This window comes from Ictalurus furcatus, chromosome 5 (assembly GCF_023375685.1).
Source record: "Ictalurus furcatus strain D&B chromosome 5, Billie_1.0, whole genome shotgun sequence".
Taxonomy (NCBI): Eukaryota; Metazoa; Chordata; class Actinopteri; order Siluriformes; family Ictaluridae; genus Ictalurus; species Ictalurus furcatus.
This window is the reverse complement of record NC_071259.1, coordinates 25,030,095-25,054,419: the sequence shown is the minus strand read 5'-3', so window position 1 is coordinate 25,054,419 and position 24,325 is coordinate 25,030,095. Positions and strand designations below refer to the sequence as shown.

Here is a 24,325-nt window from a genome sequence, read left to right as displayed (position 1 = left end):
ATGGGTCACGCCGTAGCATTTCTGATGCTGATTTGGATGCCGTTATTTACTGTGTCGCATCAAGCAGAACTGGAACAGGCTACAGTAAGACTAAAATCTACTGATTCTTTATAACCTCATGTGTCAACTATACATCATTCAGGTCATATTCATTTTGTATCAGTAATGATATAAAAGGTTGTCTTAGCATGATTTTCCTCTGTAATGATATCGTACAAAATCTTATATCTGATCTTCAGAACTATCTAAAGCGATACGGCTATCTGTCTACATCACTTCTTTACTCTGAAGAGCAAGAACTGAAGCTGGAGCAAATAACTGAGGCACTGGGGTAACACACACACACACATTTCAGTTTCTCATGTTTCAGTTAGTATTAGATTACTGACAGTTTAACATCAATAAGTCCCATAATGCCTTTCACTCTATCGCTCTACTTCTAAAGTTATCTCATTGTTACTCAAGCAGAAGATAGAAATGGACGCCATTTATCTGTCACTTTCTTAGACCGATCTGGTCCCAATTTAGAAGGTTTCATTGTAATGAAGTAGTCTCAAGTTTAATTTGTCTCATTATGTGAGAGAAATAGGGATCAAATTCAATAAACAATAAAACTAAGAGAAACAGATCTAGATTAACGTTCATACCCTCAACACACATTATATGAATTTGAGCTTTTCTGGTCTTGCTTTCTGTTTTTATTAGAATATTCCAGAAAGTGACAGACCTACCAGTCACAGGCAGGTTGGACAACGCCACGCTAGCCATGATGAAAAAGCCACGCTGTGGCCTTGTGGACCCCTTTAACAACAAAACTCTCAAATATCGTTTACTAGGTAAGCTAAACCAGTGGATTCCATAGCTCTGAAATGCCTAAATATTCTATTTTGATGATTTGTCCACTTATGAGACAGTTCATGTTCAGAAACTCATTTGGAATTGATCAGATTTGTTTTGGTATAAATATCTCAGTTTTTTAGTCTTTGGTTTACTAGGGATAGTTAAATGACACTTTGTGTTTATTAAGGTTGTTAAATGAGTTCGAGTCACCATTAGAAATAAACCCAGCTGTTAAGATGTACAGTAAGTGCCTGATTTGATAATTGCTTTGTGTCGTAATAGATTACTGGCGTAAGAAGAAGCTGACTTACCGTATCTATAACTATGCTCCTGGTCTGGGAATGGATCAAACACGGGCAGCTCTAAAGACAGCGTTCAGGTACTGGAGTGACGTTACACCTCTCCAGTTCTCCGAGATCACTGAGGGAAACGTTGACATCAAAATATCCTTCCATAAGAGGGACAATGTCTGCCCTGTGCCATTTGATGGACCAGGTGAGAGAGATAAACAGTGAAAATCCATGTTTGGTTCTTTATGGGATTGTGTTTGATGCAGAACCTGAATCAGTGTAGGGTTGGTTGTTAAATATGCTAATTTTGTAGTGTTTTCAAAAGATGATTAATTTTCTAACAGCAGTTCTGACAACAGTTCTGACTGAATGGTTTATATTAACACACTCATTCTAGCACATTATTGTTTCTACACTAACAGCTAACTGACAGGGACTTGTATGCTGGATACCCACATAATCTAATTCTAATAATAAACAAATTTAAAAAAAAAAATGTTGTTATTTTTAATGAAAATTTTTTTTTATAATCATTGACATGGTGGCATTTTCTGTAAGGAGATGTTTATTTAACATTTATGGGAGGAGCCTCTGGTGTGAGTGAATCAATTTATAGCTGCTATAACGTACGTGAAAACAGGAAATAACTTGTTTTTATGAAGGTTTCTCAACATTAAATATCTATAAACCATAATTTGAAAACAATGAAAAATAATGCTTTGCATCAGGCCATATCACAGCACCCAGTCACTGATCATTTTCCAATGATTTATTCCTTACTTAAATGCTTAATTTTTTATCCTAAGCAGTATTACAGATAAAATTAAAGAATTTATGGCCTTTATACAGAAATAGTAATGCAATAATAGTTTAGTTCATGCTTGTTATATGGATGCTCTTGAGCACTTGGCCCCTCCTATTTTAATCATTTTTAATACACACTATTAATGACACACTTAAAAAAAAAAATTAATAAGAGTTAGTGTCTATATTTCTATATTGAAGCACATTATTATTATTATTATTATTATTATTATTTACTATAGACTATATAAATGTATACTATATGTACTATGTAACTATTTCATGTTTGGATGATTTGACTGACTGATATTCAGTACAGTGTTAGGCAGAAATCTTGTCTTCTTCCTGCAGGAGATGTTCTGGCTCACGCTGAAGGTCCAGAATCTGGTATAGTGCACTTTGATGCAGAGGAGCTGTGGACTGAGGGGCGAAACTATGGAGCAAATCTGAGAATTGTAGCAGCCCATGAGATAGGCCATGCCCTTGGTTTAGACCACTCGCAGTATTCCAGTGCTCTCATGGGCCCTGTGTACACTGGTTACCGTGACAACTTCAAGCTCCATCCAGATGATATCCGTGGGATCCAGGCACTGTATGGTGAGAACAGAGTCGGAGCTCAATCCCACATATTGCACAATGCTGAAATCTTCTATCCACAGATAGGAATCTGAAGGTTTTATCAACGCTACAAAATATTTTACTTTTTCTTTAGGTAAACCTGAGGAACAACCGCCAATTACCTCAGACTCACCTCTGCCTGATCCCTGCACTGCCTCACTGGATGCTATAATGTTGGGTACATTATTACATTTACAATTTCTGCTTATTTAAGATCAGTATGATAACCTTTGCACCCTATTCTGCAAAAAGAACTGCCATTATGACTCTGATTTCATCATGCAGATATGTCTCTCTTTGGCTAATGCAATGATTGTTATGAATGCTAACTAGTGAAGGACTGATATTTCCTGGTGTCACAAAATGAAGTGGAGTTTTGCATTTCATGCCAACTTGAACATTTTAGACAAAAAAAAAATCTTGTGGCCTACACAGCAATTAGCACCTAAAAAGTTGCTAATGATGGTAAACTGATGACTTAAACTTAAGACCCTCAGTCTATATAAACATATTATCCTGGCTGGCTTGTCAAAAATAATCAATGACAAGATGGTTGTCACGTTTGGGAGACAAAGGCGGATGCAAGTGCAGATTATTTTATTAAGTCAGGTACTAACAAACCAGAAAAAGATTTGAATACAAGGACATAAACATAAACTGTGTTTACAGGGCAAAGAACATACAGACTATGAGCAAAACTGTGACTCATGGGCTCTCACACGCAAAATAATACCATTACAACAAAAGCTCGACAACCAAACACTGAAAAACTAGAACTATATATAGTTGTGCTAATCAAGGTGTAACGAGACACACGTGAGAGTGCTTGAGATATGTGATGTGCTGGGGCTGATGGGTACTGTAGTTCTGCGCCTCTTTGGCGTTCCCATGACAATGGTGTCATGCGAGCCGTTGCACAGAGAAGCTACTTATCATCCTGAAGTTGGCTATTTTATAATACCAGCATGTCCAGAAGTGTTTTAATTTATTAATAAACATCATCATGTTTATGATTATTTAATGTTGTGGAACATCCACGAAACAAGTTACATTTATTCACTTAGCGGACGCTTTTATCCAAAGCGACTTACAAATGAGAAAAATACAAGCAAAGCAATATATCAAGCAGAGAACAATACAAGTAATGCTACCGTACAAGATCCATTAATTGAGTTCCAGAAGAAGCAAAGTGCACAGAGTAGAGGTGTAAGTGCAATTTTTTTTTTTTTTTTTTTTAATTATTATTATGAGTTGGTTAGGTGTTCACAGAAGAGGAGGGTCTTTAGCTGTTTTTTGAAGATGGTGAGAGATTCTGCAGTCCGGATTGAGATTGGAAGTGCATTCCACCACTGAGGAACAGTTAGCGTGAAGGTTCTGGAAAGGGACCTTGCGCCACGCTGAGTTGGAACTGCTAAACGTCGGTCGCTAATCGATCGCAGATTGCGAGAGGGAACGTAGGCCTTCAGGAGAGAGTTGAGGTAGGAGGGTGCTGTTCTTGACAAGGTCTTGTACGTGAGCATCAAGGCCTTGAATTTCATGCGGGCAGCTACAGGAAGCCAGTGGAGGGAGATGAAGAGGGGTGTGACATGGGTTCTTTTGGGCTGGTTGAAGACGAGGCGCGCTGCAGCATTCTGAATCATCTGAAGGGGTTTGATGGAGCTGGCTGGGAGGCCTGAAAGCAGTGAGTTGCAGTAGTCCAGTTTAGAGATAACAAGAGCCTGGACTAGTATCTGTGTAGCCTGTTTGGTGATGTAGGGTCGGATTTTCTTGATGTTGTAAAGGATGAACCTCAAGTTAGTTCCTGTTATAACTTACAGTATGATATAACAGCTATAAACAGTCGTCGTTGCCCCCACCCAGCTTCTCCTTTTTATCTCTCTTGAAGATAATAAGACAAAAATTCTCCCTCGAGTCCTCTACTGAAGACTTACTGACTATAATGCTGACACTGGAGACTTCTTCCAGAAATGTTAAATAAATGCCTCCTAACACACACACACACACAAAGGATTTTCATTTTGTTTCCTAAATAAACAGATTTTGAAAGTTTTTTTTTATGTTGTGTGTCAACCATACACGTCCCTGTGAAAGAGTTGTTACTATAAAAACAATAATGTATTAGAGCGAGTGCATTAATATAAACCTGTGGTTTGGCTTGTAGCTGGAACTACTGTCTGAGCTGTGCTGTTATAGCGTTCTAAAGGTATGTTCTGTTTAGGGCCGTTCCACAAGACGTTTGCATTCAGCGGAGACTATGTATGGACGATATCAGATGATGGCTATAACACTCCAATACAGATTAACATCCTGTGGAAGGAACTGCCTGGTTATTTAAGTGCTGCCGTGCATTCACAAAGGACCAACAAGTCCTACTTCCTTAAAGGTAAAACATCACCTTTTACCCACTGTTTTGATTTGGACTGCTTGACTGTTTTGACACTCATTTGATTACATTCCTGAAAGGGTGATTTGAAATGCATATCCTTGGCCAGCACAGCAAATTCAGTTACTCAGGAGTCACCTTCTAGTAATGACAAAAGTAATGACAAAACATTACTTTAAAGCAAATTCAAATATCTCCACAAGACTTGAATATTTCTTCGAACTGCTTTTGTTTTAATTGTGATTGTTTAATCTTAGATGAATGCACATCATCCCTTTCTTCTAGGTGATAAAGTTTGGAGGTATTCCGGCTTTAAGTTAGACCATGGTTATCCCAAACTGCTTGCTATCCCTCCAAACATCGATGCCGCCTTTTACTCCTACAGCAATAAAAAACTCATTTTTATCAAGGTAAAGCACCAGAACATGCGGTTAAACTAAAATAAAAAAGATAATGAAAATATGCAGGTCATGTATACAGTTCAGTGTTTATTAACGTACCCTGACCATCTCTTTAGTTTTTATAGCACATTACATACTAGTGTATGTTTTATTTCAAAATACCAAATATACAGTACTGTGCGAAAGTCTTAGACACCCTATTTGTTTAGTATAAACTTTGTTATAAAAATATTAAAAACTTTGTTTTATTTTACGACTTCTACATTATCGAGTCAGTACAAAAGCATTTTAGACTTCCAGACATTAGCACGAAATTAAATGCTAAAAGAAAAATGTTTGGATGTCAGTAAAGAAAGCAGCATATTATGTAAGAGACCACTTTTCAGACAAAAGACATAATGAAGGCTGCAAAAATAAGCGAGTGCGACAGTCAAAGTCTCCTGAAGAACTGAGACTGGTTCTGCAAGATGCTCAGTAAAACTTACAGCTCATTTCCTTATAAAACTGCACTAATTCTACCTGAGACTACTATTTTTTATTATTTTTTTTAAAGCAAAGGGTCATCACAACAAATATTGACTTAGTTTAATTTATTACTGTTTACTGCTCTTTATAGTATTTTATTTTAAATGTAGAAACATTTAATTTCATTATTTTTATGGCATCTTTGCTCTAAAGCATTTCTTTGCATGTGACTAAGACTTTTGCACAGTACTGTACATATATCAATATCTAAATTATTTAAAATAATTACAGAACTAGACATTGAATAATGACATTGCCATTATCTTGCCTCTGATAGCAGCTATGTTTGAGAAAGTACATTATGATATGTCCTGTTCAAGAACCTTTAACTCAAACGTTTTAAAAAATCCTATATGAGCCTGTTAAATATCAATAGTTCATTTATTAGTGTGTTGAGTGTGTGTTTGTTTGTTTGTCTCGTAGGGTTCCGAGTACTGGCAGTGGGATGAACTGGGTTCCCCTGATGAACTGAAACAATTTCCTAAACCCCTCTCCAGTCTCGTCACTGGGTTGCCGTCCAATCCAGATGCAGCGCTCACCTGGAATAACGGTCATGTTTACGTTTTTAAAGGAGACCAGTACTGGCGTGTGAGTCCCAGACACTTCATCGAGAAGGGTTACCCACTAAGCATGAGAGCGCGCTGGATGCAGTGCGGCCATTAACTCACTCACAGCTGTAACGATTTAAACGTCACTAAGCATTAAACATTAAGACATCTGAGTCAGAACACTGATTTAGAAAATATACACAGAATATACACTGTATAACTGTTGTGACTATTTTACTGAATTTACTAAATATGTAATATATCATGGAGCCTTCCACTACTAATCCCGAGCACAATTTTAGACATAGGATTTCTGTGCTGAAGCATTAAGTGTAGGACTTGTTTTACATCTTGTTTTGAATGACACATTTGTCGATGTTCACATCCAGTGCAAATTGCTTGCCACTGACAAACACAATCAAGTTACACACAATAAAGGTTTTTGGTACACACAAGGCCACCACTGACTGCAATCTCACAAACATTCTAGAGTTTTTGGTAATAAATTATAGTGTATGTATTATATGTGCATGTGAGTATTCTAGATATTTCCTTATAGTAATCTACATTCTTACACAAAACACCTTTGAGGAACGCTTTTCTATGAGGAAATGCATTACAGCCTGAAAACAATCATTAAACTCAAGACAGCTGATATATGAATAGCACGGTTTTATTTGTGTGGCAAACAAATTGTTCTAATGTAGTACATACTGTACAGCAATACAATCCTTAGGGAAGGCAGTTGTGTAAATGTAACCAGTTCCCAAGAGAGCGAGAGAGCAAATAAATGCGATCATAAAGCACCTTATCCACAGCTGAGGTCAGAGATATAATGTGTGCTGTTTGATAGTGAATGTGTAGTAAAATCCTAGGATTAGGGTGCTTTCACCTTAATGCAGTGTTTAATCCGTATATTTTTCCATTTTCAGCCCTACATGTCCCTCAGCGTCGTCTTTTTCTAAAAAAAAAAATTGTTTAAATATGTGCATTTTGAAACCAAACCAAACAGCACGTGAACCAACAGTATAACTTTTGCCTTGATTTGGACTCAGCAGATAGACTAATGGGTGTGAAAGCATCCTTCGTGGTGTGCCGGGATCCGACATGCCCGACTAAAAATTGTGGGAGTGGGTGGTTTTTACTCTCATGCAGGTGGGAGCAGGAAGTCAGATATGAAGCTTGCGGGACAAAGAAAGGCCACGTCGATTAACAGAGGAACGTAATGGATGTAGAGTCATGCTTGTGAGGCATTAGACTACATGTTTACTGCATTCATTCATTCGTTCATTCATTCCTCTTTAGTTACTGTTTATCCTGGCCATGCTTGCCGTGGTCTAAACCACTAACTTATTTATATTTTGTGGAAATATAACCAATTAAGTTCATTAGAGAACACTGTGGGTACATACAACCAAAAATAACTGTGGGAGCAGGCAGGATTGGTCAGAATTGTTTTGTTTCATATCTGACATTTAAAGCTGAATACAAATTAGTGCCTTCCTATTACTTATTGCTAAAAGGGTTGTCTTAAAGTATTGAGTTAGAGTTTTAGAGTATTTGTGGTTTTATTTGTAGTCATGCACCCTGAAGTCCTGAGAAGATCCAGTGTTCAGTAAACTCCACAGACTTTTTATTAGTCAACTCAGAGTCCATGTTGTCAACACAAACTCTCTCTGGAGCACTCATCCAGTCTGTTTACCTCAGCCGGCACTGAGCTCTATTGAACTCTCTTCCCAAGCGTGTGTGTGTGTGTGTGTACACACGTGTGCGTGCATGCAGGTTTCTGAGTTCATTCACATCCTGATCGCTGCAGGTGAGGAGGTTGTGAGAGGCACCATGGATCCAGTCTCAAAGTCAAAGTCGATCATGGTGTGGTAGACAGTACTCAGACTGCTCACAGACGAGCCCGTGCTCATCTGCCTCTCACGCAGGTTGGCCAGGTAGCTCTGTGACCAAGACAGAGAAAATGACAAGATAATGCAGGGTTATTAAAAAAAAAATCTTAAAACTTACTGGCAACATTGTTCTATAAAGTTTTCTTTTCTTCAAAGTACCACTGATATCTATTCGTGAAATGCCAGTTACATTTGCAGTCCATAATCAGTAACCTAACCTTCTTATCTTATAATGTTAGTTTTTTCACTACAGTGTTACAGTGTTGTAGGGTCACGTGTGTTAATTTTTTTTATCACCCTGTAATATGTTTAATAGGTTTAAAGACAACAATGTTTTTACATCTGTAATTGATCATATTTAAATCATTTCCATTTCTGGTCGTTTATTTTGAAACACCTTGCTCCAAAGAACTCCATATTTTAAATAATTAAAGATATATTATAGAGATATATTACAGTTCTGTGGTTTATTTTATTATATATAAGGCAGGGCAAAATGAACAGATTTAGGTTTAACAGGTAAAACAGTAAGGCAGCTTATACTGGAAACATACACACACACACACACACACACACACACACACACACATACATACATACATACACACATACATACACACATACACACATACACACATACACACACATACACAGAGTATGTTAAAGCAATATTACAATTCACCACCAGGTGGCAGTAGCAGTATATTATCCGTTAAACTGACTGTTCAAATGTGCTGAGAAGGAATGAGTTTAACAAGCAGATCTGTTCGCAGTGACCTGAAAACCAACACAGAACCAAAGGCAAAACATATCATGCAAATGTTGCAATGTTTCAGGTTAGGCGAAGGTCACATATGGAGTGAATTTGCTGTCAAAAGTAAGTGCAATGTCAAAACTGCGATTTAATGAACGGCAAATCCATATTTAATTTTGTTAAACCTACAACTTGACTTTCTGCTACGACATTTGTGAACCATTGTTAACACATTTTGTATATTTCATTTCACTTTGAGATTACAGATTAGTATTGTACATGCTGTATATACACCCATATACAGCTCTCCCTAGGTTTCTGCTTGGCCCCGCCCCTCAACACATTACAAAAAAGTGTGCTCTTTCAGTCAAACCCCTGAACCTTTCATTGTGTGGTCTGGAAGTTTACCCACTGATTTTTGTAAACATGTCAAACGTAACCCGTAATTGCAAAATAGATTAGGATTCGTACTTGTATTTGTAATATGAGCAAGATTAAGGTACATCTTGGCTGGAGATTGATAAATATGAGGATGGCTTTGCAATTTATAAATTGATCATATTTGTTTATGTACAGCTACATTTGACAAGATAAACTGCTCCATAGATTAAAACATGTTGATTCGGCAAGTGTGAAATTGGATGCTGATTACCGGAGCGAGCACATCTCCTGCGTATCGTTTGAGAAGTGGAGGTCTGCGGCAATATTTTCCCTCTGGACGCCGGCGTGCATCCACCTGTCTGATCTTCATCAGCTGGAGTTGCTTCTGTTTACCACTCACTATCACTGCCCAGAAGAGAGGATGAGGGAAGAGGTTAAGGTGGGGAGTAAGGCTGTGTAAGAACACTTACCACAGTCAGTCAGTCCTTCATGCTCTTACTCACTCTGCCAATCACTTAGTTAGTTAGTCAGTCAGTCATTTACACAAACTTAGCGGGCAAGACTTTCTCCATAAGGGGGAGCAAATAGTCACTATTACAACACATGAACATTATTATTATTGTTTTTTTTTTGTTTGTTTGTTTGTTTTTTTTAACTCCGTCAGAGTCTGACAGTAAAAGTGTACACCAAGTTAGTCACGCGTGGCATGTCTGATCTAAATCGCCTTTGAATTGGTAAATGGTCTGCACTTATATAGTGCTTTTTTAACCTTTGCGGTTCCAAAGTGCTTTACACTGTGTCTCATTCACCCATTCAGATACACACTCACACACCAATGGTAGCAGAGCTGCCATGCAAGGCACTAACTTGCCATCAGGAGCAACTTGGAGTTCAGTGTCTTGCCCAAGGACACTTCAGCATGTGGAGTCACATGGGCCAGGAATCAAACCACCAACCCTACGATTAGTGGACATCCCGCTCTACCACCTGAGCCACAACTGCCCCCTTAAGCCCTTAACCCTCAATTAACCACACACTAACACCCAAGATTGTTCAATACATTATAAATACAGAGCTGTCAATCAATGAAATAAAATAAAAAAAAAGGATGATTTAACATTATTATTGTTTCACTTTATTATAACATGCTGTTAAATGGAGGAAAATAACCATACTAGAACAAAAGGTTTTCATTAAGTTATCTAAAAAGAATCAGGTCAGACGGGTCAGATACACGGACCTGTGTACTTCAGCCAGCTTGTTAAAATGAGCACAGTTTGAATGGATGAGTGGTGTTTCACATGTATAACACACTGTTTCCTTGTTAAAAGTAACTGTTCCTAACAACTATTTGCAACTGAAGGGGAAAGGCGGTCAAATGCACAAAACTTCACCTCATTATTCTTCGACACCAATCTGGATAATGTAGGTTCATTTTTTCATACTGCTCTTTCTGAAAAGTTCTGTTTTTTAAGTATTGGATATGTTAAATCTACAATTGAAGTAATGGTTTTTCTCATTTCCTATTATTGTCCTTACTCTAAAAACATCCAATTATCTAGGACATCTAAGGAACGTGCTGTTACTGGTTTAAACAATGTAATGGAGAACAATTGTGGGGGATATAGCAATCATTGGTACAGCAAATGAACTTAACATGATCTACATAGCATATATCATAACTTATACCTATTACATCAAACTCATGCAATGCAACCATCTAAACAAAACCAAATCACTGTGCATCCACCTGACGAATATAAGTCCTGATGATCCACAGGTGTTTACAAGGTCTTACATTGAAATATCGCATGTTCACCTGAGTGTTTTGCCATTTTATATGCTTTCCCACTATAACACTGTAGGTTAATAAGTATCATGGATAACGTGGCTATATACTGAACCTGGTACTGAAATGTCTAATAATGGTACCAAAGGCTCCCTGTACCAATGCACTTTACTCAATGAAATAACTGAACACACACACACACACACACACACACACACACACCCCTCCATTACCATTGCAGTTTGTCAACAATTAGATTTTTTTTTAAATAATTGAAGAACAATTATTCCATCCATCCATCCATTTTCTGTACCGCTTATCCTACACAGGGTCACAGGGCTCCTGGAGTCTATCCCAGGGGACTCGGGGCATGGAGCGTGAGGACACCTTGGCTGGATTGTGGAACATCCACGAAACAAGTAACTGCAACAAGTAACTGAGATTACTGATGCATTTTTAAAAAGCAATGGGTTTTCACACCTAATGTTGACTTATTTTAGGGCAGCCTACTCCTTTTTATAGTAGGTTTTTTTTTTTAATGTAGTAAACATTTAATAAAAGTTTTTTGGAAAGCATCGCTGCATTTCTTTACATGTGTGTAAGACTTTTGCGCTTTATAACAGCTATAAACAGTCATTCCCTCACCAGCCTCTCTTATTTTCTCTCTATTTAAGTTAATTAAAAAAGAAGAAAAATGCTGCGCCATGTTACAGAGAAATCACCTTTGAAAGTCCTTTGTCCATACAAGTCCCTGTGTTGTTACCATAGAAACAGTATTGTATAAGGAGCACATTAATATACTTAATAGAAGATAATTAATATAATATAAATGATTTGCCATGCAGGCAAACTACTGTCTGAGCTGTGCTGTTATAGAAAATTAAATAACCCCTTTTAACCAATCAGACTTGAGAATTTAATGGTTACGATAGGATACAGTATGATCATATAAAACGTATAATAAATGGTGCAGCTGAATTTTTAAAATGGCCTCTTGAACCATAATTATCATTTATTTATCATTTATAATATATATAATATAATTTAAAAACTGTGATTCACAATATTGTTATGCAGTGGATATTGGTAGTTTCTTTCTTCTGTTTACATTTTGCCAGCCTGGAAATACCCTGCACTCCAGGTGAAACAGAGCTGCTCAGTCCCTTATAAGGCAACAAATGAAGCAGGGTCAGACTGATGGGAAAAGGGAGGGTTCCAGATATTTTAATTGCAACTGCAATTTGCTTCACTTGTAGCAGAGGGCTCTAAAAATTACAATGTGCTCCTTTAACAACATCTTCATTAATGCATTCAAGCAGCTTAAATACTACCTATTTATGGAATTAACAAGCTACATTGTAAAACACGACATAGCTGTCATCCACCTACCTTCAGAGTGTGACATTCCTTTGGCAGTGAATTTACGCTGCACCAGGTTTCCCAGAGCTGCTATCCCAGGCCAGATGCCCAACATCACCCAGCTGTACCAGCACAGCACCCTTTCTTGGTCCTTCTGCAGCCCCACATATGCCCTCCACGCCATCATTGGTGTCTCCATGCAGTAATCCATACATGTCATGATGATGGCAGCACCCAGCGTTGCCGTAGCCACCATGGTCATGCTTCTCTGCCAGCAGAGTGTGAGCACAGCGAAGAATATGCCAGTTCCAAGCACTGTTCCTGCAGGCACCCATACAGGACTGAGGATGGGGTAATACTGTCCTGCTGTCAGCAGAGCGGTGATGGAGAGCAGCAGGCCCAGGTGGAGACCAGTGAGGAACAGACCCACACAGCGCACCAGTATGCTCACCAGTCCTCCCAGTAAGCCAATACCTAGAGAGATGCCTGCCCGTGTCTCCGGGTCCAGCGGCGAGTCCATCAGCTGCTCCCGGAGACATAGCAGGTAGCCTATGCCAGTCCCGAATGCCAGCCCAGACAGGAACATCACCAATTTAAAACAGCGGTACCCTGAAAACATGGAAGAGACTTGTCATAGAAGGTAAACTACCACTAGCTCGGCACTAAAAACTACCCATAGTGATGCAGTATTAGGAGTGACTTTACAAACAAAGAACAAGCTACAAAGAAAGCATTAAACACTGCTATGTAATGACTTCGTTGTAAGAATGCATTTGTAGGCATTTTTTTCCAAGTTGGATTCTCTTACAAATCGTCATCATGGAACATTGTACTGGCAAGAAATTTACTTTCAAATTGAAGCCTTTTATATTCTGATCATATTGCCACATATATATATATATATTTTTGTACAGAGATAAACCATGTCAGCCCATGCAAATAAACCAGTCAGTGGTCTGTCTGGAACTGGGAAAAACAGTTCGTGAGAGATTAAAATGGCGTCCTTAATTTTCCCCTCCTTCAGTTACTGTTTAAAAACCCCCTAGAAGAAGTCCAGAAAACAGGAAGCATACGCTATTAAAAAAAAATCAAGGCCTACAATGGGCGGTAGTCAGCATGGAGCACATAAGGAAACTAAACATGGCTTCCAACTGGGTTAAGTATTTTTGTTGTTTTTAAGCTCAGTACTTTTTTTTTTTTTTTGAAGAAGAAGCACCACCTGAAGACATCATTTTTTTTTTTTTTTTAATTTCGCTAAAATTAGCCGGCAAAAGAAATCAAGTTGTGAAGCAACCTTACATCACTATTTGCTCTTTGGAACTTTTGTAATATTTAACAGTTATTAAACAGCAAGGTGTGATGTATGAAAGTGCATATTTTTTTGTTGTCCCTTTAAATAAAATGGCTGTGCGCTGCGACTCGTGAGGATGTTGCAGTTTTTGCTCCGGCGATACAAAATCACACTCAAATTGTTACACTCTTCTGTTACTCAAGACATTTCTACTCAAGAACAATTTGACAACCGTGGAGGCGTGCACTACATTCAGGTAATCTGCATGATCAGAATTGGGAACTCAGAAAATTTAGGATGCACAGCCCAGCTCTGAATACGTGTAACTTCCCCATGTATATGTTAACAGAATGTTTGGATTTAAGTTGCCAACACTGTACACATCCCACTAGTGGAAATGAGCAGTATTGTAAATATTCCAGCCCTGGCTTATAAAAAAAACTATAGCAAAACTGGTCAATAAACACAGAACTCTAAAAGGTACTAAAAATTAGATCCAACTAGTAGTCCATATAGAGGTAATGTTATTGAGGCATAATTTAGACATACATCCAGAGATACTTATTTTCTACAAATAATATTTTAGGCATATTTTCTTAGATTAATCCTTTCATACGAAAGGTTAGGTTAGGTGAAAAGAAATCCAAGGTTAAGGTAAAACATATAATGAAATAAAAGAAAAAAAAATATTCTAGCACTGAAATTTTGGACTAAATGAAATTCAAAATTATGCCATGAAAAGTTATATAATAAATAAATAAATAAATAAATAAATAAATAAATAAGACTAACAAAATGTCTTTTTTTTTATACATTTCATAAATTTATGGATATTTTATTTTAATTTTGCTATGCACAATGAATGTTTTGCGATTCACCTATGTATTTCATTGATCAACCAACCAACCAATTTAAAAAAAAAAAAAACAGCACTGAAATAAAATATCATTACATGTATTTTCATACATTTAATACTTGTACTAGGACTTTACTGTCAGTTTCACCCATGCAAACACAGAAAGCTCAGTGATTGGTCAGTTTACATCTTATATCTTCTTATGTCACATATGCAGCTATCTTCGTTTTTCTGTGTTTTTCTTATTAGTCCCTGCAAAAATTCACTGAACATGTTTACATCCAGTTGACATAGTAATATAAAATAGTAATGAAAAAGTAGAAGCATCAATCAAAAACAGACCCTGCCAGAGTCTGCTAATTCTGACGGATGAAAGTCACAGTCTGGGGACATTTTGGGATATACCACCTGTTTTTGTGAGGTGGATAGAAAGTGAAGTACCCTTAGGAAATCAGCAAGAAGAAAACATGTGAAACACCAGAGTCAGTAACAGGAGCTCAAGTTCATTCCCCCCCCCCAAGATTGTCATCATCGTTATTATCTCAGAATATACTCACCACAGAAGCAGTAGACAATCCCGAGTATAAAGCACATGGTGCATGCTACTGAAGGAATGACCTCGTACTTCTTCCTGACCTCCAGAACACAGCTGTCTGTTGACGCCAGTGTGGGCATCACTCCCTCTGTCACTAACATAGAGGGGTCAGCCATTCTGGCTCAAGCGTTCACAGTCTGACTCAAAATGAAGAATTAGCCTCTCACGGGAAATGTGTACATGTCATCCTTGTACATCTCTACAGGGAATGAGTGTATTGTTCTTTACATATAGTTGTATAATCCTTAGTCCAAATGCACACCTGGAGATCCAAAGCACCTAAAAACAAAAAGGAGAAAGTCATCATTCAGATATGATAAATTGTTATTGTCAAGTGTTTTATTAGGAAGTGTTTTATTAGGAAAGAGTGAGGCAAATATTTCAGTCATGAGCCAGTAAAGAGTGATTACGTGAATAAACATTTCCTGCTTCAACATAGTTTTTCAAACCATGCTAAGCTTTCCATGAATGGATTTCCTGTGCATCTCCATGTTCATACCCTTATATACCAACAGGGTAAAAAAAAAACCTGGAAAGAGAGACAAATTCCAACCATTCATGAGACTTCATTAGAATTCATTAAATTATTTGTTGTGTTCCACTTAACTCTGAACAAAAAATCTACTACAATAGTTATGAGCTCTGGAAACACCTGTAACCTTTCTCCCCTCTCTCAAGTTTCCCGTCTGGCAAGCCTGAGGGAAGCAGGATTCCTGCCCCTCCTTCTGCCGCCATGTCTTTCTGTCTGTACTGCCTTCCACTAGCGTTCTTCACCCAAACACAGGATGCATGTTTAGGAAGTGAGCTCTGCTTGAATGTCTCATTGTTCTGCACATATGGCTATCTGCTTTACTTCTACAAGCTTCGGGGAAGCCGAGAAACAGCTCCAGTTATTTACAGTGTGTCCTTTCTAAAATCATTAAAGCATTATTTTTAGAGAAAATCTTTTGTTATTTGTAAATATGATTACACTTGACCGTTAACATTGCATTACTCCGGTGCATCAACAGGTCAGAATGTTCATTAACAGGCTGTCAAGAACAGGATGATGGAAAAGAACAGCTAAATTATATTCGATTGAAACTAAGGGTATCGTGTTACAATTTTACTTAGTTAAAAGTGGAACTTCAATGAAAAATTCAAGGAATTATTAGTGAAAAGGAAATCATTTGAACTGAAAGTCAGTCAGGACATGTATTTTTTTTTTTTTCAACATGATCAAACATTTGGGGGGCATGGCGGCTTAGGGGTTAGCATGTTTGCCTTGCCCCTCTGGGTTGGGGGTTCGAATCCCACCTCCACCCTGTGTGCACAGAGTTTCCATGTTCTCCTTGTGCTTTAGAGGGTTTCCTCTGGGTACTCCGGTCTCCTCCCCCAGTCCAAAGACATGCGTTGGCTGATTTCCAGGAAAATGTACGGATGGATCTAATATTTAAATTCACTGAACTGAATACATACAGTATTAAACATTACAAAAAAGGTCAATGTTAGGTTCAACGTTATTACTTTATCTTACCTTATACAATGCCCTCCAGAATTTCTGGCACCCTTCATGAAAATGAGCAAAAATTACTATTATTTAAAAACATTTTCGGACTCAAACTTACAGGAACGTTGAATAGTATTTAAGTATTAGCTATTTTTTCAACCCCAAAATGTTTTTTTAAGGAGTGAAAACCTCCATCTGACTCATGAAAGTTTGTTTTCCCCCCATGCTAATGGAAATAAAATAATAAATCTAATTATTTTTTGCTTTGTACATCTGTGTCAATATTTTGGCACATACAGTATATTTATTTGAGAAAATACTATTATTAAAAGTGGTTATATTGATGATTTTCCTGTTTTCTGTCAAAAATATATATTTTATCATACTGAATGGAAATTGTGAATTAATGTATGCAAAGTTTATTTTATCATTATACTCATTGTTTATGAAGGGTGCCAATAATTCTGAAGGCCACTATAACATGCATCCAATGAAGTCTAACAATACTGGCTTTACTCCAATCAATTTGTATGATTTCTTAATAAGAAAAGGTCCATTAATTTATGAAGAGGAAGAAGGACTAGAAAGAACAAAGAACAAAGTATATTATCTAAGCACCCAAGTGCATTATAATTATTCGTAACCCCCTCAGCACTCTCCATTCTGTACACAGGATCTGATGCACTGTATATCCAAGAAAGGGTTGAGTCAAATGCCCCAGCTCGCCTTACTGCTTTTAGAAATACATTATTGACAGGAATTCTATTTTGGTAGTGAGATGAAAATAGCTTGTTAAAAATAACATCCTGAGTAATTAACCTGCCCATGCCTCCCAGCTACTACTACATCCGAGTGCTATATTTAGTAATTTAATAAAGATTTATTTGTGGAGGCAGCTGTATATCACTGTTATTTTAAATCCAAGCCACATTCTTTTCCTTCTTTTTTATTATTATTATTATTATTATTATTATTATTATTATTAATTAATTAATTAATTATTATTATTTTTTTTCCAGATGCTTCATTCAATATTATTTTAAGATATGAATAGAGAAACAATCAAAATGCTATATCTGAATGTGATATAAATGCAGACTTCCATTTGACACTAAGGATTTTTTTAGGCCTCCTAGAATTTGTTTTTGGCATTTATTCAGGTATTTTTCAATTCTCTTTGTACCTCTTTCTTCCATTAAAATTTTTTTTACTAAATATACTTTTAACCTTTGGTAATGGTATATTTTAGTACCCTCCTCTAGCTTAAAAAAAAAAAAATATATATTTTTTTGTCTTTTGATGGTTGCTTTACAGACCTTAAAACCCTTTGACGTCTCACAGTAAATTACATGAGAGTAGGCGTGTTCGACCTTAACTTCATAACTTAAATAAGACTTTAGGCATTAGATACCCCAACAAATCTCATGCAGATAACATAACTATAGAAAGTCAAAGGGTGTACAAACTTTTGAGCTTGCTAATAAAATAACTGCTGTCTCAAACTAAATTGCTGTAATATTAAGGAATCCTATATTGTAGATAAACGTTAAAATAGAGGGAGAGCTTTTCATTTTTTCACTCATAAACCAAGGGGGTGCAAACATTTGCACTCAACTGTAGACAATTTTATGATTTGTATATTTTTTCATCTTCACACTACAGTATATCCTGTTGATAGTAGTCTTCATTCCCGAAAGAAAAAACACATTTTAACCCAAACCATGCATCATTTAACATGGGGAAACTGTAATAACATTTTATTTGTAATATCTCTAAACACGTACATCATTATATAATCCCACAGTGAATCTAATAAACACTTTCCCACAGTTGTCAAGGCATTCCCTGCCATGGTAACATCTTTTAAAATGTTCTGTTTGGGGATGAAACTGTACAAAAGTAGAATAGGCCAGCAGAGAGAGTGTGTGTGTGTGTGCGCATGCTGATGCCTCACTCCTACCCAAGCCTCCAGACACACACAGACACAACTCCACTGGCAAGAAACCGCAGCTCAACAGTCTTTCTCCTCAGTTCTTCCTCCTCTTGCCATACCAACAACTTTCAATGCTAAGAGTGAACTCATTAACACCAAGTCCATTGCTGCAAAATCATATCTTTGATACATCAGTAATTCTATACTGCGTACAATTTAGAAATCTTTAGTCCTTGATCTTTTCCTCTTTGCAAGAAGAGAACAACTGCCCAGTTTTGATGCATCCGGAGCAATGCATAACAAATACTGATACTTTAAGGCCTGTGACATACACACATTGAATACTTTATCGTACTACCCTACCCTTCTAATACTGGGTAGGACCTCACTTTGCTTTCAAAACAGCCTCAATTATTCATGGCATAGATTCCACAAGATTATGGAAACATAACTTTGAGATTCTGGTTCATGTTGATGTGATCACATCATGCAATTCCTGCATCTACTGGATTCAGATCCAGTGACTGGGAAGGCCACTGAAGAACGTTGAACTCATTGTCATATTCATGAAACCAGTTTGAGATGACCTTTGCTTTGTGACATGGTGCATTATCATACTGGAAGTAGCCATTAGATGACGGGTAAATTGTGGCCATGAAGGGATGTACATGTTCAGCAACAATACTCAAATAGGCTGTGGCATTCAATTGATGATTGATTGGTATTAACAGGCCCAACATGTGCCAAGAAAACATTCCCCTCACCATTACAACACCTCCACCAGTCTGGACTGTTCACACAACACAGGTTAGGTTCATGGATTCATGCGGTTGGTGCCAAATTCTGGCCCTACCATCTGTGAGTCTCAGCAGAAATCAAGATTCATTGGACCAAGCTATATTTTTTCCAGTCCTCAACTGTCCAGTTTAGGTGCGCACGTGCCCACTACAGCCTCAGTTTTCTGTTCTTGGCTGAGAGAAGTGGAACCCGACGTGGTCTTCTGCTGTTGTAGCTGATCCGCATCAACATGTTGTGCATTCTGAGATGCTTTTCTGTTCACCACAGTTGTACAGAGTGGTTATCTGAGTTACTGTAGCCTTTCTGTCGGCTCAAACCAGTCTTGACCTCTCTCATCAACAAGCTATATAAGATTATATATACACTATTCTGAGCAAACTCTAGAGAATCCCAGGAGATTAGCAGTTATAGAAATACCCAAACCAGCCTGTCTTGCACTGACAAATCATGCCACAGTACAAATCACTGAGATCCCATTTTTCCCCCCCATTATGATGGTCGTCATGAACTGAAGCTGCTGTCTCGTATCTCGTAAGTTCAGGCTCTGCGTTTTCTGAGATGCTCTCAATAAGGGCTTCTTTCTTGCAACACTTTCAAACAGCTTGCAATCGTGAAAGTTTCATTTACCAGATAAGTTTTAAACTTGACAACTACTAGTATAAACTACACTACAGCTCCACACTAATAGGCTTTCCAAGCATTTCTGCAAGGGCTCAGCAAATGGACTTAGCCAGGGTGTTAGGAAAAACTAAAGTAGGCTGTACTGAACCTGTTGCATGCACACAAGTACACACACACACACACACACACACATACACACACACACAGACAGAGCAGCTGTAAACATTCCCACACTGCAAAAGCCGCTTTACTTGGTATAAGCGCAGTTTTTCATGGGTGCATGGAGATGGAAAGAACACCCAGTATCTTCCATTTTCATTTAAGTGACAATCAGCATTTTAACCACTATAACAGAACGAGCAAAACAGCCAACCTCCACATATAATGTCTACAATAATAGATTTATTTTCATTTTTAGAATTTAAAAAATATAATTTTATTTACAAAATATTTAACACTGAAAAGGAGAATTAAAAATATAATAACTTTAAAAAAACATGAACACTACAATTTTATAGATTAAGTACGTTAGCATCAAATCGGCTGCTTTAGATTGTAATTAAAAGGTATGCAAAAAAGAAAGAAAGAAAGAAATAATATTTTAAATATGAAAAGATATCACGATATTTCAGAAGTGTATGTTTTCAGCATGATATAATTTATTTTGATAAGCATAATTTATCACAATATTAATATTATAGTCACACTGTCCAGCCTAGGTGCTGTTAAAGTGATGAAAACGCACTTACAAGAGGTTTCAGTATAAAACATGAGGTTTATATTTCTATTGGGATTTATTGAGGGTAAATAATTTAAAAACAATAGGCTACTGTAATCTAGCTGTAATTTTAATAAAACTAGACACTGTTAAAGTGATTTATTAACAAACAAACACCACAACTACTACCACTACTACCACTACTAATTATTATTATTATCATTATCATCATCATCATAATAATAAAAATAAAAACTGGAAAGGATCCCAGTCAAATATTCCAGTATACTTTACACCAAACCTTTTGTTAGGTTGTGCCTTTTTAGATTTTAATCCTACAACTATTTCCACTGGTTTCTCCTCATTTGATGGAAACTTTGAGAACTTCAGTGTCTCACTTGTGAGTAGTTTGAACTAAAATGACCTTGTATAAAGGAAATTGAGCACTTACCCTCAAGCGAAGTCCGAGTTAGGAGTTAGGACACGAGTTATAAACTTTGTTTTTCCAAGAAAGTGTAGAGGATTATGAAAAGGTGTCGGTGGTTGTATGAACAACCGGCTATAAAGATAAAAACGGGCCAGACAACAGCTTTCACACGCGTTCACATTTAAATCCGCGTCTAGAGAAACCCTCACCATCTGACAACTTCTGACATCACCGCGTGGCCATCTGCCACACACACACACACACACACACACACACACACACACACACACACACACACACACACACACACACACACACACAGGCCAAGTTCCACAGAGATTTCCAAGCTCAAGTCCAGTCATGCCATGTAGCTCATGTTTGTTCTTTTTTGGATTTAACGGGATTTGGCAACCCCATACCTAAACCCCAAACTGCGTTGCCAGATTTCCCGAACTCTTAAGACACAGTTTTAATTAAATTGTATTAGAAAAGTTTCCTTTCCCTGATAATTTGGGATATTATTGGTACTTACTAATGGATTTAATAAATTTGGAAAAGTTACATTTTCCCGTACTTTATAGTGAATCCATTTTTCAACCGCGATTGTGTATTAATGGCGTTAATTAATGTAAACCTGGCAACCCTGTATGACAGTTATTTGCATGAAGGCGTCTAATTTCCATATGAATTAAGCATCACATGGTAACAACGGTCTTGTTTATTTTTGAATATAGACAGACAGACATACAGACAGACAGACACTCATCTTTCCTTTACTTTCCTGCTAAATCCTCTCTTCATTTTGCCTAATTCCAGACTGCTATAGCAACAGATGTTTATGTTGAATAATATGGACTGTGTGTGTGTGTGTGTGTGTGAGAGAGAGAGAGAGAGAGAGAGAATGCTGTGCTACAGATAGATAAACATGAATAGATAACCCTCCTGAAAAAATAAGCACATTCGAAAAGGTGATTTGCAAACATTCACAAAATATAAAGTGCGATACATAAATATTCTGGATATGAAGCTGGATCACGAACAGTTGGTACTGAATCATGCTTGAGAATAAATTTTTCAGCAAATTGTACTGACCCTCGTTCACAAAGCAGTCTGGTGTAAAATGATTTGCACAAACATATACGAATTTAGCTATATTTTGGGGTACATTTTGTTCAAAAATAAAACTACTCCACTGCGTCTTCAGTGGCTCTGATACCTGGAGTACATGAGACTCTTATGTTCATTCTTCCAGCCAACAACGGGACACTTATAAAGCTTACGAAGTTGAGACATTCTTCTTATCACTATAGTTGCTCCAGCGGGGAGAACATGGCCGACCGTGTGCAGCTCACTCAGGGGAGGATCTATGCTAATAGGGCAGAGTCCGACCAGTCATGGGCGGGGCCTGCTCCAATGTGACATCACAATAGAGAGAAAATGCCAACGACTCATTTTGAGACACTGTTTATGATTTATAGGGAATATAAAAAAAGGACTGGGTGGATTTTTACCATTATAGGGTGGTTGTGTACGCACACTGCCGACACACATTTATGTTCGGACAGCATGTAAAAGTGAATTTTGCATAATAGGTCCCCTTTCAATCAAAATACATATCATGGTTGTGTGGGGTTTTTATTGTAGTGCCACAGATAACCAGCAGGTGTCCTTCCACTGTTACACAAACTGACTGTAAGAACTGCAAGATTTAAATATCTTGTTATGTATCTTGTATTCTTATTAACCATAGCGTTCATCATCATATTTTGGACAACACATGCATTTATTTCAAATTGCACCTTAGAAATATATGTTTGTCCAAAACCTTTTGCTGCCTTCTTCAACTTTTATTTCTAGAACACATAGTTTAGTGTGGTGTGGCCATGAATGAATATATTAAGGCTATGAGTTAATGCTCTTACGACCAAGTTAAATTTCTTGAATCTATTTTCTGGCCAATACCAAACTTGTGATAATGAATTGTATTTTAAAATGTTTGAGAAACAGAGAAATCAGCTGAATTACACTGTGGCCACAGGAACCTAATTATGGACCTGATTGATAATATTACACATTACTTCAGTCTTTACCATTGGGCTACTCATCGGAGGGTTGTTCAACACCCAGCACAGCCAAGCCATGGTTAGGTCCTTTAGCAAAATTCTTAACCCTCAAATGCTCAGTTGTATGCTATCTCAGTTGTAAGTCAGTTTACATAAAAGCTTCAGGCAAATAAGCAAACACAAAAGTAAGCAATTAGACATTTTTTTTCCACCACCTGCTCTAAGCAAACAATCCACATATTAAGCAAGGGTGGAAAATGTACAGTATGTACAGTACAAAGAAACTGTACTTAAGGTAAAGCACAGATAAAGTGCCAAAATCTTTTGCTCAATTCAAATTAGAAATATGAACCCAAAATCCAGCAATCCAGACATGAATGATGTGTTTTCTTGTTTGTTCATTCATTATACTAACTTAGACAAACCTGCTAATGTTTAATACATGTTTAATAATGTTTAAAGTTTAAAAACAAAAAGTGAAAACCCAACTGACTTGCACAGCAGCTGGGCACGAGAAATATCGAAGAAAAATCTCATCTCATTTCTGATATTAAACAAGTATTTTGAATGTAAGGAGAAAAAAGTTTGTTTTCTCTTGTAAATGTAGTTGAGTAAAGTATGAATATTTCAAAATAATACTTAAATACAGTAATGAAGAGTTACTCATATTTTCCACCCCTGATATTAAGTTTGATGTTCCCACAACATGTCATACTGTTACACAATTCCTAGGCCCAACTTTGGTATCTTGTGCCCGCAACATAAAATTAGTGACCACAAGACTAATTTGTGGCCTTTGAATAATAACTAGTGGCCTCAATTGATTAACTCATGGCCTCAATATATTCATTCATGGCCTTGCCTTATTAAATAAGTCACCATGAAAGCTCAGAGGCTCTATAGATGACTTGCCTACAAGGGTACATTAACAATTAAGCAATATC

At 37.2% G+C, this 24,325-nt stretch overlaps 2 protein-coding genes across 4 annotated transcripts; one reads left to right on the top strand and one right to left on the bottom strand.

The window, feature by feature from the left end:
• Positions 1-6,643, top strand: LOC128608273 (matrix metalloproteinase-19-like). Its single transcript, XM_053625909.1, has 7 exons — positions 1-84; positions 240-331; positions 706-836; positions 1,123-1,335; positions 2,286-2,531; positions 2,647-2,730; positions 4,771-6,643. Exons 1-7 carry the CDS (start codon positions 1-3, stop codon positions 4,998-5,000), a joined length of 1,080 nt encoding a protein of 359 aa, XP_053481884.1. The 3' UTR covers positions 5,001-6,643.
• A 416-nt stretch (positions 6,644-7,059) lies between these two features.
• LOC128608034 (transmembrane protein 198-like) lies at positions 7,060-23,146 on the bottom strand. Of its 3 annotated transcripts, none has more exons than XM_053625405.1 (5): positions 22,599-23,146; positions 15,295-15,611; positions 12,621-13,199; positions 9,714-9,847; positions 7,060-8,358 (listed from the first exon to the last, which is right to left on the bottom strand). In XM_053625405.1, exons 2-5 carry the CDS (start codon positions 15,446-15,448, stop codon positions 8,206-8,208), a joined length of 1,020 nt encoding a protein of 339 aa, XP_053481380.1. In that variant the 5' UTR covers positions 15,449-15,611; positions 22,599-23,146; the 3' UTR covers positions 7,060-8,205. The 3 variants fall into 3 exon arrangements, with proteins under 3 accessions (XP_053481380.1, XP_053481378.1, XP_053481379.1); XM_053625403.1 differs by lacking the exon at positions 22,599-23,146 and adding an exon at positions 21,343-21,711; XM_053625404.1 differs by lacking the exon at positions 22,599-23,146 and having other exon boundaries at positions 15,295-17,134.
• Positions 23,147-24,325: the final 1,179 nt, after the last annotated feature.

Excerpts from the sequence above, each read along its gene's own strand:
- LOC128608273 (XM_053625909.1), top strand. The coding sequence starts at position 1 with ATGGGTCACGCCGTAGCATTTCTGATGCTGATTTGGATGCCGTTATTT. Across the intron at positions 85-239 it reads CAGAACTGGAACAGGCTACA|AACTATCTAAAGCGATACGG; the intron begins GTAAGACTAAAA and ends TCTGATCTTCAG. Across the intron at positions 2,532-2,646 it reads TGGGATCCAGGCACTGTATG|GTAAACCTGAGGAACAACCG; the intron begins GTGAGAACAGAG and ends CTTTTTCTTTAG.
- LOC128608034 (XM_053625405.1), bottom strand. The coding sequence starts at position 15,448 with ATGGCTGACCCCTCTATGTTAGTGACAGAGGGAGTGATGCCCACACTG. Across the intron at positions 13,200-15,294 it reads GATTGTCTACTGCTTCTGTG|GGTACCGCTGTTTTAAATTG; the intron begins GTGAGTATATTC and ends CCATGTTTTCAG. Across the intron at positions 9,848-12,620 it reads AGGAATGTCACACTCTGAAG|TGATAGTGAGTGGTAAACAG; the intron begins GTAGGTGGATGA and ends TCTTCTGGGCAG.